The 17791-nt window shown below is 43.7% G+C and overlaps 1 protein-coding gene across 2 annotated transcripts in view; it reads right to left on the bottom strand.

The window, feature by feature from the left end:
• The window catches only part of CSMD1 (CUB and Sushi multiple domains 1), a 1607858-nt gene that overhangs the window by 382173 nt on the left and 1207894 nt on the right, over positions 1–17791 (bottom strand). For both annotated transcript variants that reach the window (XM_074329288.2, XM_074329289.2), the window contains exon 11: positions 3565–3668. In XM_074329288.2, the coding sequence (XP_074185389.2) occupies positions 3565–3668 (104 nt within the window). The remainder of the gene's footprint in view (positions 1–3564; positions 3669–17791) is intronic.

The following is a 17791-nucleotide window of genomic DNA, read 5'->3' as shown; positions in this document are numbered from 1 at the left end:
TCTTACGTAGTTTCCTAACTTACACGGCTCCAGCTTCTCTCCAAACCGCTGGGGATGTAAGTGGTTGAGTGCTCTGAAAACACAGAGGTACCTACACACACCCAGCAGTCACTACCGTCTGCTCTCTTAGGGCCTTCCCACGGCTTTTATAATAACAGCGGACAATGGCCTGCAGCCCAGGGCAACAGCAGGGAGGTGGTGACGGTCCGACCGGGGCCACGGCAGCTTCAAGAAGCAAGCAGCAGCAGCAAGGACAGCAATGGGCTGCCTGCCCTCAGACAGAACTGCTGTCCTGCGGGGCCGACCCGCCACGCGGCCAGGCAGAGGCACCACCGCTTTGCTCTGACCTCCCTCCACTGATGCTCCTGGTCACTCCCTTCGAGGGACGGACCTCTGCCACCTGGGACCTGCACCCGCAGCCCCGGGGCCGCCTGAGTGAACGCCCTGGCCCTGTCACCAGCTGCTCATCTGCCGAGGCCACAGAGGCCACGGGAGCCATCGCTCCGGAAGCAGTTCCTCTGCAAGTTAAACATGAGACTTGTCAGTAAACAGAGGGTGCCAAAAAAACGTATCCACTCCGGTGTATTCTTGCGGAGGCCTCAGTAGGGATCTATTAATTTGTCTTAAATCTGTCATTGTGTAAAACTAACCTCAGTAAATTCACCACCTCTTGGGGAGATCAGGCTATTAAAAGAGCCCCTTAACATTCAATTATTCTCTTTTTTTTGCCAAGAACGTTAAAAAAATATAAAAAGCCATTGATGGAAATTAGAATTTTTAAGACCAGATTTAGGGTGAGCTGGTTTAGGTTATACCACATTGTGAAATTCTCCTGAAAATCAAGATCTGAATAGAAATCCATACACCCCCCCCAACAAAGGCACCCATAAAATACTGACGCTGAGGTAGCAATACCAGCTTTCCATGAAACAGGGTCTTCTACTTTACTTGCTGTACGTACTGTCATGGGATTCCGTGGTTCTACTATGTGATGCCTGGTACAAAACCAGCCCAGCGTATCTGTCAGTTCTCCAATTAATTCTGAACTTCATGCGGAGAACAATGTCTGACATATAAGTACACACACATATGCGATGATGTATTCTCTAAAATTACCTGTTTATTTGAAGCCCCCAGTTCGATCCAACTGTTCTTTCTTTCCCTGTCATTCTGTACACATGGAACATATCAGTGGCTTTTCTTCTTTCTACTGGGGCTGATTAAATGCCCAACTGATCTCTGTTGCATTATGTTCCCCAAAGGGCATCTCAGTTTGATTCACGTGGCTATTTCATTTTCATTCAGAGACCTGAGCTATCGAGAGGACGTGCTCACAGCACTGATGTCAACATAACGCACAGCCGGCTCGTGCTCGCTGAACGACACGCAGCGCCAGGAAAGCGTGTGTGGCTTCCAACCCTAACGGTGGCCTCAAGGGCTGTACGTGGCCTTACTTGGCTATATTTATATTTTATATTCCACGTTAGAAAATTTCTCCCATTTGTTTTAGTGGCACCCTTTCTTAAATTAGACATTATGGTACTAATAACACAGTTTTATGTGTGGCCACATTTCTTATCTCTCCAGGGTTTTCGCATGTGTTATTTCATTTCGATCCTTACCACAGGCAGGGAAAGTTTATTATACATATTTTACAGCCGTGGAAGCAGAGGTACACAGCAGTAAGGTGACATCCCTCAGGGTCACAGAGACAGTTAATGGCAACGTTAGAGCAGAGACTCCATCTTTCTGGCCCAGTGCCACCACAGCGTGCAGACGTCTGGGCCGCACTCTGCAGGAATTGCACGTTTATAAATAAATGCCACTTTTAGCTGGCGATTCGGCGCAGAGAGTGACTATTGGTGAGGGGGTGGGGAAAAGACCCTCACACCCTGTGCAGGAAGAGGAAACCGATGCCAACATTTGGGGGATAATTGGAAAAGCATAACCGTGGAAGTGAAGATAGCCCTGAGTCCTGAAACTCCTCTGCTGGAAGTTTCCCTGAAGGTATTAAAACACGACAACAATGTTCTCCTTCGAAGTCGTGCACTGAATAGCTGCTTATGAACACAAACCCAGGGCGCGTGGGGAGGGCAAGCTTGTCAGAGCATCACGTCCAAAGCACGTGACCAGGTGCTAGAAGGGCATGGATGCCAGAGCAGAAGCTTGCGGTTTAAATGCACCAAGTATGTGAACTGGGGTGAATCTAACTAAGCCTCAGTTCCATCATCGGTATGGTAGGATCTCATTAACCCCTAACTCGGGATGCAGGTGAGGGTCGGGGAGGTAACATGCACTGCGCATTTGCAGTGCATGCCAACTAAGAGATAATCAATAAACGTTCACTACAGCATTACCTGTGCAATCATTATAACGATTACCCTAAGTCACGCGCCAGAAACACGATGTCAATCATTAGTGGTAGTAACAGACCAATAAAAAGGTCAGGCAGAGACATGCAGTGACAGGGAAAGATGCCCACCCTATGATAAATGAAAGGGGTACATGCCCCGTGTAGTCAGGGTGAGGGCCCATTAATTTTTAAAGGTGCAGGCAGCATCTTCTGGGGTGGCACTTTTCAGAATGTGAATTATCTCAAAAGTAACTACCAAACCAAAGGTGAGTGCGCACAATAGCAAGGGCTGTATTTCCCAGCAGAATGAGAAGTTGAAGGACTCAGAGGCAAGCTTTCTCCCAGATAAAGAGAAAGCTGCAGCAATGCCTATGGAGACTAAGAAAAAGCAGAACATTCTGCAGAATGACTTCTGTTGACAAAAGCTGTGTCTGGCTTAGTTGTTTCAAGAGCCACTGCATGATGCTATCTGTGCAACATGCAAAGCAGGTGACAAAGGTACACAGACATTTCTCTCTGTGCTGAAAACACCCAGGGGCAAAGATAGCCCTGGATCTTATGTTTAATTTTGACAGACTAGGTCTCATAAAAAGTGACCAAACTGTCCTCAGGGCCCTGCACCTGGAGATAGCTGACGCCCAGAGTAAGGAGCACACTTCAATTCCAGCAGCAAGTGTCACAGGACGCATGTCACCCGGCATTAAGGCTGCCTGTGCTTGCCGGGACTCAGTACGGCGTGGCACAGCTACGTGGTGACTTACCTGACGCCCTCTTTCCCACAATCCCTGATGCTTTCAATGTGCAGTATGACAGAACGCAGGGGTTTTGGAAGACATGACATTATTCCAGAAAAAGACTGGGCTTGTGCTCCGAAAACACTAGTGATACACTGCCCCAGGGAAGGACCAGGGGAAGGGCTGAGTGGGGGGACTTGGGTGAGACAGTCCTCATTTCTTCTTTCTCCTCTTCTGTAAGTTCTAAGTTCTTGCCATATTGTCTGATGACTTGGACAGAAACATTCATAGAGATAAAACACGACCCTCAATCAGTCCTCGTGTGACGTCACACTTGGAAACCACTAGACACCATTTGTGGCGTTTACTAAACTTTTGAGTCAGAAGTGGGAGTCTGCACCAGAATCTCACGTGACGTTCCGTTTGCACACGTAACTGCACGAGAGAGGGGGACGAGAAGAGAAATCGCAGACTTACACATACAAGACGGTCCTGGTGTCCCCCACCTTCCCAGCATCGCCCACCGTCAGGGTGTCGTAGCCTCGCTCCAGTTCAAACTCCTCGAAGGCAAGCTTGATGACCTAAATGGAGGGCAAAGAGAGTGACTCAGCGAAACAGCAACAGCCCGTGACTTCAAATACTGCAAGAAGCCAGGTGCGGTGTTAACTTTGCCCCTTAATCCCACGGTCTTCCAAGTGACTGTACGCTGCCGGTGAGAGTCACGTACAGACACCTGTATGCACGCGAGCGCCTCCATCACAGAATCTGATGGGACGTACAACAGCCATTATGCAAAAAAGGCTTATTGTCAGCTCTAAAAACATAATAGCCCACATTAATATCTATAAAATATTTAACATCGGTAGTATTTGGAATGACCGAGAGATAAATCAGTATAAGCAAAAGAAACCTGGGTTGTAGTTAATGAGACAGATTCTGAGGAGACCTAGAACACAGGCAATAGATACTTGGAGTAATATACGCAGATTTCATGTAATTGCAGGTCACCCCTGTATAACACGATTGTTAGGTTCCTAAAATGCCGTGTTAATGTGAATCCGTGTTGTAAGAAACAAAGAACTAGTACAAAAAAGGGGTTAGGTTCCAAAAATTAGAAATAAAACATACTATTATATTTTTATAATTAAGAGAAATATCTTTATTAAAGCAACTTACACCCAAAGTTAACATATTAATATGTATTAAATAATGTTTTCTTCATCGTCACTCCTAAGCACCATTAACCGAGGGCGTTTTCTTTTTGACAAGATATCTTCATCCTCTGACCTTAATACTCCATGAACAAAATGGATTTAAAATGCTAGTAAGTTTTAAAATTCTGCAGTCAAATCTGATATGACATCCATGCTCGAATAAAAAAAATTCAAATGAGATCTCTTTTGTTCTTAAAAGCTTTTATTACACTCGGTGTTGTTCGGGGATTTCCCTAATTCTCAAATGGTGTTAGAGCGAAACCGTGTTACAGAAGTGCCGCGTTATGTGGGCGTTACCTGCAGTTATAGCAACACGTGAAAATACCTACTGAGACTAGAAAGTTCTCTTTTAGATTTAATTCTGCAAAGCCGTGGAGTGTTTGGTTTTATGAGGAACACTCTGTCCTGCTGATCAGCGCCCTGACATCTGGACACGACCAGTGTACGTCCCACACACCAAGTTGTGAGTCCCCCAACTTCTTCCTGCAAAGCACAGGACCCTTTGCACCGGAAATAAACGCTTTCTTTGGTGACTAATATTGTGGCGAAGGGAAAAGTGAGTTGGAGGCATAAAAAAGCCCTGGTGACAAGGAGAGATGATAGATGGATGGATGGATGGATGGATATAGATAGATAGAGAGACAGATGGATAGACAATAGGCAGGTAGATAGATAGATGGATAGATGATTGATAGACAGGATAGATTCATGATCTGATAGAGATGATAGATACAACTAGAAATATAGGTTAGACGAGAGAGAGAGAGAGAACAGGAAGTACAAAAACCACAGTATTGGATATATCGATTTCATGGGATCTAGTTCAGAGTAATCAGAAACTCCAGAACCTTGTACAGAAGTTCTCAGAAGCCTGTCTGTCAAACTGGAAGGAAAGACGTGAGTGGCATGAGAGGGCAGGCCGGCTCTGACTCCAGTGCACCTGGAAGTGAGCAGCTCAGAGCAGGCTCCAAGCAGGTGATTCCACCCGCACTGCTAACGTGGAATACATTACTTTTGTACTTGAAATTCTTACTAAAATTAGTGACATAGCCATTATAATTTATTTTAAAAATCTGCTTTCAAATTGCCATGTTCGTATGAATACATTATTTCAGCCATCTGATTTGAAACAGGTGTAGAGATTGACAGCTGGTGCAAACCACTATACGCACTGCACATCATACCTGGTACCTGAGCACAGTTTGCTTTCTCAGGGGTTGGCTCATCAGTGACCACGTCAAGCAGAAAGAGAATAAAAGAACTAAAGAATCGCCACAGAGACCTGGAGCTTCCTGTCACCTTTGTGACCAGTGCACTCAGTCGTGACATGTGACAGCCTTCAGGAAGTAATGCTAACCCAGTAAGACTGGAGGCTGAAGGGTGGCAGACTTGTAATGAGTCACAGGCGGGGGTCTCCCCACACAGGGCACTTGATTAGGGGCATAAAAGGGCCCTTTGTAACGCCTACAAGCCAAGGCAAAGGAAATCATCAGAGGCTGCTGTCAAAGGGCTGTATGTATCCATGCCATTCATGCTCCATCAAAAGAGAACACGTAGACCAGTCCCGTGTAAAAAACCTCTAGTTTGTCCAAAGCACGCCACTATATAACTGTAAAGTAAAAATACACATTTGTAATGAAACATGCCATCATGTCTCAATCAGGTCAGGCTGGAGATGCCAATGAAAAGTGATGCTGACAGGAAAACACGTTTTCAATAAAACACTGTATGCGTGAAGGTGTACTGCTCTGTGGTTTCACACAGAGTGAAACGGGTACCACAGCCCAGCTGACATCTCCTCACAGTTACCACATTTCTGCGTGTGGTGAGAGCACCTGAAAGCTACTCTCAGCAGTATTATTAACTACAGTGACCATACTGGACATTAGCTCTCCACAGTCACTCATCCTACGTAACTGTGACACTGTCCCTTTGGCCACCATCTCCGCTTTCCCTCACCACAGCCCCTGGTGGCCACCGTTCTACTCTCTGCTTCTATATTCGTATATTTACTGTTTTAGATTCCACACCCAAGTGGGATCGTGCAGTTCCTGCTTTGTGTCTGGCTTACTGCACTCAGCATCAAGTCCACCAGGTGAATCCACGCTGTTGCAAATGGCAGGGTTTCCTTCTTTTTATGGCTGAATAATATTCCATTGTATAATTATGCCGCCTTCTCTTTATCCATTCATCTGTCTGTTGATGGACACCGAGCTCGTTTCCAGAACTTGGCTTCTGTGGATAATGCTGCAGCATGTTTTAAACTGCACAATGACATTTAGCCAAAGTGATTTCTTTAAATCACACGTGTTCTCTCTGCCTGGAATTGGCCCCTGCAGCTGCTCCTGCAGACATCCAATCCTCTGTCTGCAAGTCTGTGCCCCCCGGCCCATTCGGCCTGAAGGCGTCAGTCTGTCACCATCCTGCCTATTCCCTTCATAATATGGGTTTTTTTGTTTGTTTGTTTGTTTTTTTGATCTGGTGCTTGTACTGCCTGCCTCATACCCGTCACTGAGACCCCCGTGAGGGCAGACTCCACACCCGCTCCACCCACAGACCACAATTAACCCATCCGAGGGTTTATTGAACACCGTCTCTGTCCAGGCCACAGTGCTAGGCGTGAAAATGGAGGGAAGATGGGCAAAGCTTTAGCCTTCAGAACCTACAAGAGGGTTTGTGGATAAACACAAAGGAATTATAGAATTTTTACCTCTTACAGATAAAGATTCTTTAATGACGATACATAAAATACGAAGAAAACCAAAAAGAAGGGAAAAGTTCACTGAAAACACTGAAAACTCACAAGGGGTACTGATAGATACACAATAATTACAAAATTTAACACTTACAGATGAATATTTCTTAATGACAACAGATACAATTGCTTACTGTTTAGGTACAAATGGTTCGCACACTGTTTAACCACCTACTCTGTCTTCAGTTTTCTCAGGAAGGGAGTGGGAGGGAATTAGAGGACAAGATATTAGGTAAATCTGTTCAGCTTCTCTGTCAATACTGACACCGCAGCTGTGACCCTGATGCTCTCCTTGCACACAAACAGGCTGCACTAACGCCATCCCTCTGAAATCCCAAGGAAGCAGTACGTTTGCCCAAGTCCCCCCAGAGCTCTCACCCCTAGCGCCGTCTACCAGCCAGGGTCAGAATGCACTTCCAGACACCGCAAATGAGACGGAAATAGCGGGATCCAGCATCCACAATCACAGCTAAAATGCTCCAGCCGTGCTATGGAGATGTTGATGATTTTGCAGGAGAAAAATGTCATAGTTTGATGCAAATACAAACACAAGTCTTGTACTGTGGTGAGAGCAAAGCCATCCTGGCACCGTCCAGGAAAAGCTGGCGGGCGTGTGAGCAGACTTGTCAGAAGGCTGCTCGCTCGGGCGCAGGGCCTCAGGCCATGAACCAGCATCTGCTCCTGTAGCTCAGCAGAGAATGAGGGGAGGGCATGGTGAACGTGACCGACGGGGGACACGGGCCCTGACGGGACTTCATGATGAATATTCTGAGCCTCCTCTCTCAGAAGAAAAGGAAAACAAGAGAAGACAAGGGCTTACCCTGCAGTTCTCAGAGCAAGATTTAGAACTGAACTGGGGGCTCCTGACTCTTGATTTAGTGTTTTACAGATTTTTCTTTCCACCTTCACATAGAATGAAGAAAATGAAGAAAGGTAGAGGTTATTAAATTCAATTCCATTTTTTTAAATTCTCCTTCAAAACACTCACTGTTAAAGTGTATTTTGTCATTTTAAGCCTACTGTAAATTTTTTTCCTGATCCCCAATTCAATATAATTTAATAGAGATGCAGCTGTCGTGTCCTATATACCAAGTTCAGTCAAGTCTCTGGTAATTAAACTGCTGCAAAGTGTCCCCTGTGCAATGAGTCTGTGTAGGGAAGAGGCAGGGCTGCCCACAGCAGGCGGGCGTGTGACAGGCCATCCTCAGGGTGGGAGGGCGTCAGGGGAGAGTCTGAGATGGGGCAGGCAGAGAACGTTTCTGGGGAGGACACCTGTGCATTAAAAGTGGCGGGGGGCTTACCCTCATTGCTGGGGGCGCCCAAAACATGCCCTACAAGTATGTCAAAGACTGTTACCTATTGCCAGCTTCCTGGAAAATTACAGCATAATCCAATGTCTAATCTAATTTCACTTCCCAATTTGTGCAAAATGGGTTTGTTCATTTTATAATTTTTAGTAGATATTAAACTTTTCTTTCCTCAGTGTCTTACCGAAATATTGTTGACTGCTATCCTTACATAACAGCAAGAAGGCAAAGAAACAAAAAAATAATAATAATTGTGCTTGAATTTAGTACAAGTTAGTACAATTTATTCTCAGGTTTTCTTGTTTGAGGAGAGAAGATGCTATTTTTTCAGATGGAAAAGTTAAGGAAAAAAGGAATACAATAAACTTTAAATAGGAGCAATAACTGAGAAAATTGGGTGTGTTTTTCCTTTTATCTTTTTGAAAAAAGTATGCAAGAGAAAACAGAATTTAGCTTTCTAATCTCAATTAAGAAAAAATTGCAAGAGACTTGGTAGTTAAAAGTTACATTGTCCAAAGAATTATTTCAAAATTTGCTTTGATATACTCTTAATTTCCAAAATAGAGAAAAGAAAAATACACAGAACAGCCACTGATGTGAAACTGAATGTTTAAGTATTCATTTAAAACAAATACAAAAACAACGTTCTGAACAACAAAAAGTATACTACACACGCAGTTTATCAGGAAAAAAAAAAAAAAAGCCAATCCAGATGGGCCCATTCAAGCAAGGGGCCCATCTCACCTGATGAAGCCAAAGGAATTTAATGTATCAATCCACCTCCCCTCCCCTTACACACTGTTGTTGGAAAGTACCATCAAATCAGAGCATGCGTCATCGTCCTGAAGGCAGAGGGACTCTAGGCTCAATGCCACCAGTGAGGCCTCGGGGACAATGCTTATCTCATCCCAGTTCCTCCTCTGTGAAACCCATGACACTCATTTCCCCTCAGGGTTTCCAGGATTAAATGGCACCACCATGTGGCAAAAAGCATGTGTCCTGTAGGTGTCCGGCAGGCACTTCCTTAGCAGTGGCTGTGTCACCGTCACCCTGACTAGCTGACCTTGTCAGCTGCCAGGTGGGCCACAGGCTGCCACCAGTTTAAAGGACGGTGTTACTTCAAACCTCGTGAGTCTGTACAACCAAGGAAAACTCTGTCTCTCTTTGTTCTGACACAGCAATTCCTAACTGCAATTTTATCCAGAAATGAACCCTTTATCCTTTAATTTCCAGATAAAGTGTTCCACATACACACTTCCCTCTTCATTGCAGGAGTATTGTGCTTCTCTAAACAAGTGTTGTCATGGACACTGACGGCATTTATGTAGTTAAAGTATAGTTGGTATACAATCTTACGGGCATACTGGTTCTATTAGTTTCAGGTGCACGATACAGCGATTCTCCATTTTTATACCTTACAATACAATCACCCACGAATTCTAGTGATCATTTGTCACTGTGCAAACGTATCACAATGTTGTTTCGCTCCCTTCCCCTTTCCCCTTCCCTACGCCTTTGCTCTGTTTCCATCCGTCTGTTTTTGTTTGTTTTTAAATTCCACATATAAGTTAGATCATATGTTATTTGTCTTTCTCTGTCTGACTTATCTCGCTTAGCATGATACCCTCTAGACCTACCCATGTTGTTGCAGACGGCAAGATTTCATTCTTTTTTTTACTGCTACATAATATTCCATTGTGTATACACACCACTTCTCCTTTATCCACCTACCAGTGGACACCCAGGTGCTTCCATATCTTGGCCACTGTAGACAATGCTGCAATGGACACAGGGGTACATACTCGCATATCTTCTCGAATTAGCGAGGATTCTTAAGAAGTAAAGAGATATCCATAAGATCAAAAAAGGAGGAAGTTGGGGGTAGTGTAAGGAGGACAGAGATTAAAATTACAAATAAAACCCCCAGGCAAAATCCATCAAAATGCCACTAAAATTGCCTGAGATTTAGAATTCTTACAGTACAATCAAAACGATTAACCAACTCACCAGGGAAAGCAAGCAGACACAAAGCAATAATGGAGGAACATACAGAATGTTTTGCTGTATAAAATATGAGAATGAACTGCTGAGATGTCCAAAAGAATTTCATCAACCCTGGAATGAAGCAGCCAAGGAATCACCAGCATTATCTAGAAAATGACTGAAATGTTCTCATATGGATGACACAGGGTAGCAATTTATTAAAAATGAAAGACTGGGAATTGAAGAATCACAATGCCATAACCACAACAGAACAAGTGAGAGCATCATGAGATGTGGCAAAACGCAGAATTTATACGTACAGACACTAAAATCTATCAACTGAGGGTAAGTGGAGTAACTTAGTTGGAACTTTGAAGGACTGAAAGATGAAGTCATAGCAAGGGAAAATTACAGATCTATAGATAAAAACGGAAGATTCTGAAGCTTGTCAAGATATAACTGGAACAAAGGGTTCAGAATCAATAATTAGAAAAATAATGGAAGGCACTTCTTTGCAGCTTTTTAGTGTTGGAACAGAGCTTAAAAATGGTTCATTATGACCCCACTTAGAATAAAGCAGCATGAAGAAATAGGAATGTATGTTCTAATAGAACTGCTTAACTCCCAGAAACCCATCCCACAGAAATCTACATACAAACCCAGAATAACTATCAGATTTGAAGAAATGTAAATCGAAGTAAGTTTTTTCTGATCTAATAAAATCCTAGAGATAATGGATCAATAAGACCATGAGTCCCAGATACAAGGAAAACGGGTGTTCTTTTCAGCATGTTTACTCCGTGAAGAAGTTATTTTGTGTGAGGAGAAAGAGATAATGTTTTACAGATTTTTAAAAGTCTCAGGTACTTTATTAACACGTTACTTATTTTAACCTTGGCTGAATAAAACTTTAATAACAGGATTAATTTTAAAGAATTACCTAAAGGGTATTTTGTTTAAATATGAAAATAATGATCGAAAGAAGTTACATAAAGGAAAGGCTTGATCTGATAAAAATAAAAGTACGTGTATTTCTACGTGCTAAATAACAGAGTTAAATGAATGAAGACTGGAGTGACCCATTAACTCCCGGGATTGGGCCACAGATCCCAGAGGTGGCCTCACAAGGAAATGGCTTGTCCAGAGCAGGTGACAGCAGCTGACACCATAGGTGACAATGACGTAGCTGGAACTCAACAAAGACAGGCTGTCCAACCCCAGAACAAGCTGCCAGGGAGATGCTGCCACCTGAAGCCCAGTGGGTCAGGTTCTAGGGTCGTGTCTTATACATGGGTGGTTGGAACAGAAACTGGGAGGCCATTTAAATGCCTCAGTTCCCACTGGCACCCATGCCCGGGTCTCCTGACGGCAAAGAAGCTCAGGAGAGCTTGGCTTCACAAAGGGACTGGAGGCGGAGGGGTCTAAGCTGTGTGGAGAGGAGAAGGGGCAACAGGGGGACTTACTCACACGCTTCCCACTGGCCATTGTTGGGGGAGGGGATAAGTGACCTATAATCCTACTTGGGATGAAGCTCTGTGTACAGAAATGTTATGTTTCATTCCTTCACTCTTCTGTCATTCATCTCCATTTATGTCTATAAATGTCTCCCTTTTTAGAAGGAAATCTCTATAGATATCCAGATCTCCATCAGTAAGAAAATAGAGCAGAAGAAACAGCCAGTGATGGATACTAACTTATGCTTCAAACTATGATTATACAGTTCTAGATTCTTTGACCCCAAATATGTGCCTTGATGGAAAAGGAGACAGGATCCCCCCTCTTTTATGTCTTTCGGGTTTAATTTTTCCCTTTAAGCTCCAGCTCTGTCCATAACTTGCCCTCTAACTAGCAAGTTCTGCCCTGTGCCCTGTGCCCTGTGCCCTGTGCCCTGGCCAGGGCAGCTCCTCCAAGGATCCCAGCGCGGCCTCCCTGTGAGACCCGCCCACTCGATCCTCTGACAGCCATGGTTATGACCTCGGTGTACCCCCAAATCCCTTAACATTACCTAAGATTTTTCTTTCTACCTACCTACCTACCTACCTACCTACCTACCCACCCGCGCTTCCCTGAAAATAAGACCTAACCGGAAAAGAAGCCCTAGCATGATTTTTCAGGATGACATCCCCTGAACATAAGCCCTAATGCATCTTTTGGAGCAAAAATTAATATAAGACCTGGTCTTATTTTCAGAGAAACAAGGTCTCTCTCTCTCTCTCTCTCTCTCTCTCTCTCTCTCTCTCTCTCGTCTGTCTGCCTATTCTCTGTCTTTCCCATTAGAATATAAAATGTATGAAAACAGGAGTCATTTTTTTTTACTATTGCATCGAGTACAGTATGTGACATATATTAAACATTCCACAAATATTTGCTGAATCAATACACCTGTCTTTCCTTCTTGTGCTACCATTTAACCTAAGGGACTTGGGGCTATTTTATATGTGCGCTCATGCACACAAACACACAGGGCTTAACTGTGGACTCTTACACAGTTTTGACTGATGACCTTACATTAGCATAAGCCAAAGCAGCACTAAAATCTGCAAAGTCAAGTTGATGCACTTTATAATAAGGGGTAAAATTATCCTCACAAATATAACATACCTGCCTGCTAGAAGGTTTTGTTCTTTCATTTGTGAAGTTTATCATTTACTAAGGGTAAGAGTGAGTTATTTTATAGGTGCGCTTACCCTCACCTACTTCATGTCTAAAAAGAACTGTTAAATAGTAAACTATTCATAAATTAGTTCTTTATTCACCAAATGCATAAGATTTCATCACTAGTTCAACCGTTCAGTTTCACTGAAAAAATACAAAAGAACTGTTCTTGTGATGTCACTTTTTACGATTATTAGAAAAGACCCCTTTTAGTTTTGATACTGGCATTATATCATGTGGCAAAAACTCGGGCAATTATGCAGCACAGTTACCAGACCCGCAGCGAGTAAGTGCATTTAGATCTCCTCGAACGTCCTGGATCTACGCACATTTACTCGAGCACACGTTCTGTTTGTGCTGTAGCCACCCTATAGAAGGCACTGACTGCGAGTGACACATGGGACTGCTGTGGTGACACAGGGACAGTGATGCCACCGGGGGTGCCAAACGCCCCGCTGCAGGCATCACAGCGGCTGTGGCTGGAGGCCCTGCACCGCGTCTGGTTGGAATTCTGGCTTTGCAGAGTGTAAACCAGCTGTGTGATCTGTGCGTTCAGTTTCATCCACGCCCCTCGCCATCTGTTTGCCAGGCAGAATGAGAAGAACTGTGTTTGCTGGAGACAGCGCGGGACATAGACGTCTCTGTCTGTGTTGGTGGCACTGAGGTGGGGGGCAGGCAGGGTGACCTGTGAAGCCATGTCCCCACCGTGACCCACTCAGTGCCATTAACCCAGGTGTCCGCCATGTTGGTCATGGCCGCACCCAGGAGCCCTGAGGGGGCGTGTGCTGCTGGCATTGGCAGATAGGGAGCTGGTGTGCCCGCCAGCTGGAATTCACAACCGTGTGCTCGTCTGTGTCAGGCTGTGCACACCCACAGGCTCATCACCCTCTGTGTTTGCTCCCGTTTTTTCTCATCCCAACACAATTTTACACCTATTTTCTGCCTGTTGCAGTTTCAACGTGTCTACCATCCTTTGCTCCATCACTGCCCGGGTCCTGAGGAATTTGTACAGCAAACACGCTGAAGCGTGCCAGCCTACTGCTCAGCGAGACATACATGCACAGTGAGTCCCTGCACAGACTCCGACCTGGTGATGAGATGAGGGTCAGAGGGGGGGTCACACCAACAAGGCGTCCGAGGAATTCGGCAACGATTTCCTTACTCTTATACATGGTTGTGCACTGTGGTTTATGACTTTTAATGTCACATATTTTATATCAAATATAAAACAAATACAAGGTCTGACAAGTAAGTTTGTGAACTTGTTGCAATGATGTTGCTCACCTTTTTTGATATCAGAGGAATTATTCATTATGAATTTATACCAACTGGACAGTTAACCAAGTTTATTCTTTGCACATGCTGAAAAGGCTGCATGAAAAGGTTAAAACGACCTGAAGTTTTCGCCAACAATTCACAGCTCTTGCATCACGACAATGCACCAGCTCACACGGCACTGTCTGTGAGGGAGTTTTTAGCCAGTAAACAAATAACTGTATTGGAACACCCTCCTTACTCACCCGATCTGGCCCCCAATGACTTCTTTCTTTACCCAAAGATAAAGGAAATATTGAAAGGAAGACATTTGATGACATTCAGGGCACCAAGGATAATACAACGACAGCTCTGATGGCCATTCCAGAAAAAGAGTTCCAACATTGCTCTGAAGGGTGGACTAGGCACTGGGGTCAGTGTATAGCTTCCCAAGGGGAGTCCTTCGAAGGTAACTATAGTGATATTCAGCAATGAGGTGTGTAGCACTTTTTCTAGGATGAATTCACGAACTTAATTGTCTGAAGTGGTATGAAGGACTGATAAACTGATTTGATGCCAATTTGAATTTAAACTATGGTGTCACCTTTGCCTAAGTATGTTCACATTTCTTCTTAACCACCTTGCGTAATTTTGCTCACCTTTAATATGTAGCTAATGACAAACACTTTTATCTTAGGATACTGTAAGGATTGAACAAAAACGTGATACATACCAAGTGCTTAGCACAGAGCTTGGCACACGATTAAAGTTTTGTAAATGATAATTACTAGTATTATCAAGAAAAAGCATATAGATTAAATAAACAGAATATACACAGTTGAAAAATGATGATGGAAATTACTTTCACTTTTGGAAGCTGAATCAGAAAAAGGTCTTCATGTGACAAAACGTACTGCTCGGCCACCATCATCTACGACAGTCTACTGTCACTATGTCACAATGACCACAGATGCTTGCACCCCAGGTCAGGTGCCTGCACGTTTCATGGACTGGCGGCCCTAACTGATCAGCTGGAGCGTATCGTGTGTGCTGAGATTAGAGCACAGAATCTCAGCTGTGGTCATCAATCACAGAATAAGAGAACAGCATCCAAGATTTGGAGAGAACACTCTGGGGTAGAAAAAGAGGAAAACGCACAAAGGTTATAACCACAGAGTAAATCAGGCCAGGAAAGAGGGAAGGAAGGACGGAGGGAGAGAGAGAGAGAGAGAGTAAGTGACAGGAATAAGAACGAGGACAAGGAGCAGGTTCTCACCCGTGCCTTCCTTTTATAGCACAGAGCAGCGATTGTCCTGCAAGAGCCCCCACTCTTCCCAGGAACTCTCGGTGTTCCTTAGTCTTGGAGATAATCACTGCACGTCCTCTCAGGAGGGGCTCACCTCCATCTCCTCAGCTCCTTCCTGAGGACGCTCTCGCCTGAAGGACCTGAGCAGGAATGGCTTTCGTAGATGCATTTTCCTTTTCTTAGCAAGTTCTTATAAAATGGTGCATTACAAAGGCAGCCTCAGTGCGCTGCCGCTAATGGGCATTTGGGGCTACAGTATGTTTTCTCTCATGCTCGTGTTACTCTCCACACACTAGCTGGTTAACTGTGCAGTCTCTGTAGGGAAGTCTAGGGGGCCTTGGAAATGTCCCCATCAAGCCTTAGGTCGTCAGCTCACAGATAATTCCCACTGAAGAATCCTTATTGATGAATCATCATCAATTAAGAGTGAGAGGAGTACAGGAATTGAAGGCCCTCCTCCTTATATGCTCGGGGTCAATTCTGTAATGTTTAGTGCACATGCAAAATTAACTTCTGCAAAAAGCATACTGCGCCAAAGGTTTTCATCAATCTAGGCTGTAAATGAAAGACTTTCAAGATTTTTATTATAGGCACCACAAATGCCACGGGAAGAGCAAAACTCGTCGGTCCCAACTGCAGTGACACGTCACTGGGTTCTGAGGCCAGAAACATCAAGACTGTTGGCGTTCTGAGCGGCTTATAGCACATAGCAATCTCAGCCATGTCACCTCAGGTTATGCGTAAACATATTAGAATAAAATAATGTGAAAAAAAATACTTCATTCTGATCAAACAGCAGATCAGGACAGGAATAAACCAACAAGAGAAATCTACACTCCACTCACAGCATGATCATAGCATGCCATGCCTTGCAAAGCCTCTAAGGTTAGTTACTCTGACAGATTCCACTAAAACTCTAACACGATTCCATCTTTATTACGTCAGTCAGTGCTTCCTGACAACCACTTTCATCACCAGAATAATGAAATGTGTAACACTGTGGGATCAGACTGACGTGGACCCATCACAAGCTTAGCTCAGAGGCTCGGTTCTGACACTACCTGCTGAAGAAACCCACGTCTTTCTCTGTCGGAGTTTCCCGGACATCGTCCCCAGTGGACAGATCCCACTGGAGAAAACCAACCAGTGAGTAAGTCTGGAATCATTCTCACGTGGCTACACAGAAGTCTAGTTGCCCCACCTACCTACAAAAATACGTAGCTTTCAGTAGCATGCTACAGCCCGCTTGTGTCAGCTTCTGAGACCCAATTCTTAAATATTCAGGAACTTTGCAAGGCAGTTTTTAAACCATTAGTAGCTAGAAATCATATGTGGTGTGAATATTTAGGCCACAGCAGTGCTACACCCCACAAATTAGCCGGTTGACTGGCCCACCACGGGGTGACACACACACCCTAGAATTTCTGGAGATGACTAGCCATTTTCTGAATAAATTTAGGAAAAATAGGGAAGTATTAATATATACCTCAAAACCTATGGCCATTGAAATTCAACCCACTTGTTTTCAGGCCTAGGATTAGAAATTGTATGTTAGACATTTCTGTGTCCTAAAAATGTGTCAGAATGCTGAAAACAACTTCTTAACCTTCACTGCTTCACCTCTTATATATAAAACACTTTCTTCCACAATTCCTTTCAAACTATCAGATATTTCAAAACCTGTACAGGTCGTTTATTTTGAGACTAGTGTAACATTAATGTAACTGAAACGAACAATTATATTGAAATAAACATCTAACTGTTTTTGAAACTGACTTACCCAAGTGGCTTAAATGCTAATCACTTAAAGGTTTCATGAATAAATCACATGGTATATTTTTTTGGGGGGAATCTCAAATTCTATTTAAATGTGTTCCTTTTCATCTGACTCACTACTTCTTCATGGCTAGTCATACGTATTCAAGCTTTCACAGCATTTGTTTTCTCATGTTTCTAGTTTGATTTTGTTATGACCTTCTAGAAGTTGAACACAATACAATTTTCAGTTGAAACAATTGCCTTTTTTAAATATACTATGTTGTACACGATACTTTTGTCATTAAACTGTGACTTGGAACATATATTATAAACACTATATCCCTGCTAACTTCTCAGACCTTTTGAAAAACATAACAGAAATATATGACAGGGTTTTGTCATTATGTTTATGTATTTACTGATTTATTTGCTTATGCTATACATTGCCCAAATAAATTTATTTTAATTGATA

This window comes from Rhinolophus sinicus, chromosome 16, assembly GCF_057876585.1.
Source record: "Rhinolophus sinicus isolate RSI-liver-muscle chromosome 16, RSI-T2T, whole genome shotgun sequence".
NCBI lineage: Eukaryota > Metazoa > Chordata > Mammalia > Chiroptera > Rhinolophidae > Rhinolophus > Rhinolophus sinicus.
Note: the sequence above shows the minus strand (reverse complement) of the source record. Positions and strands in the feature narration are given on the sequence as shown.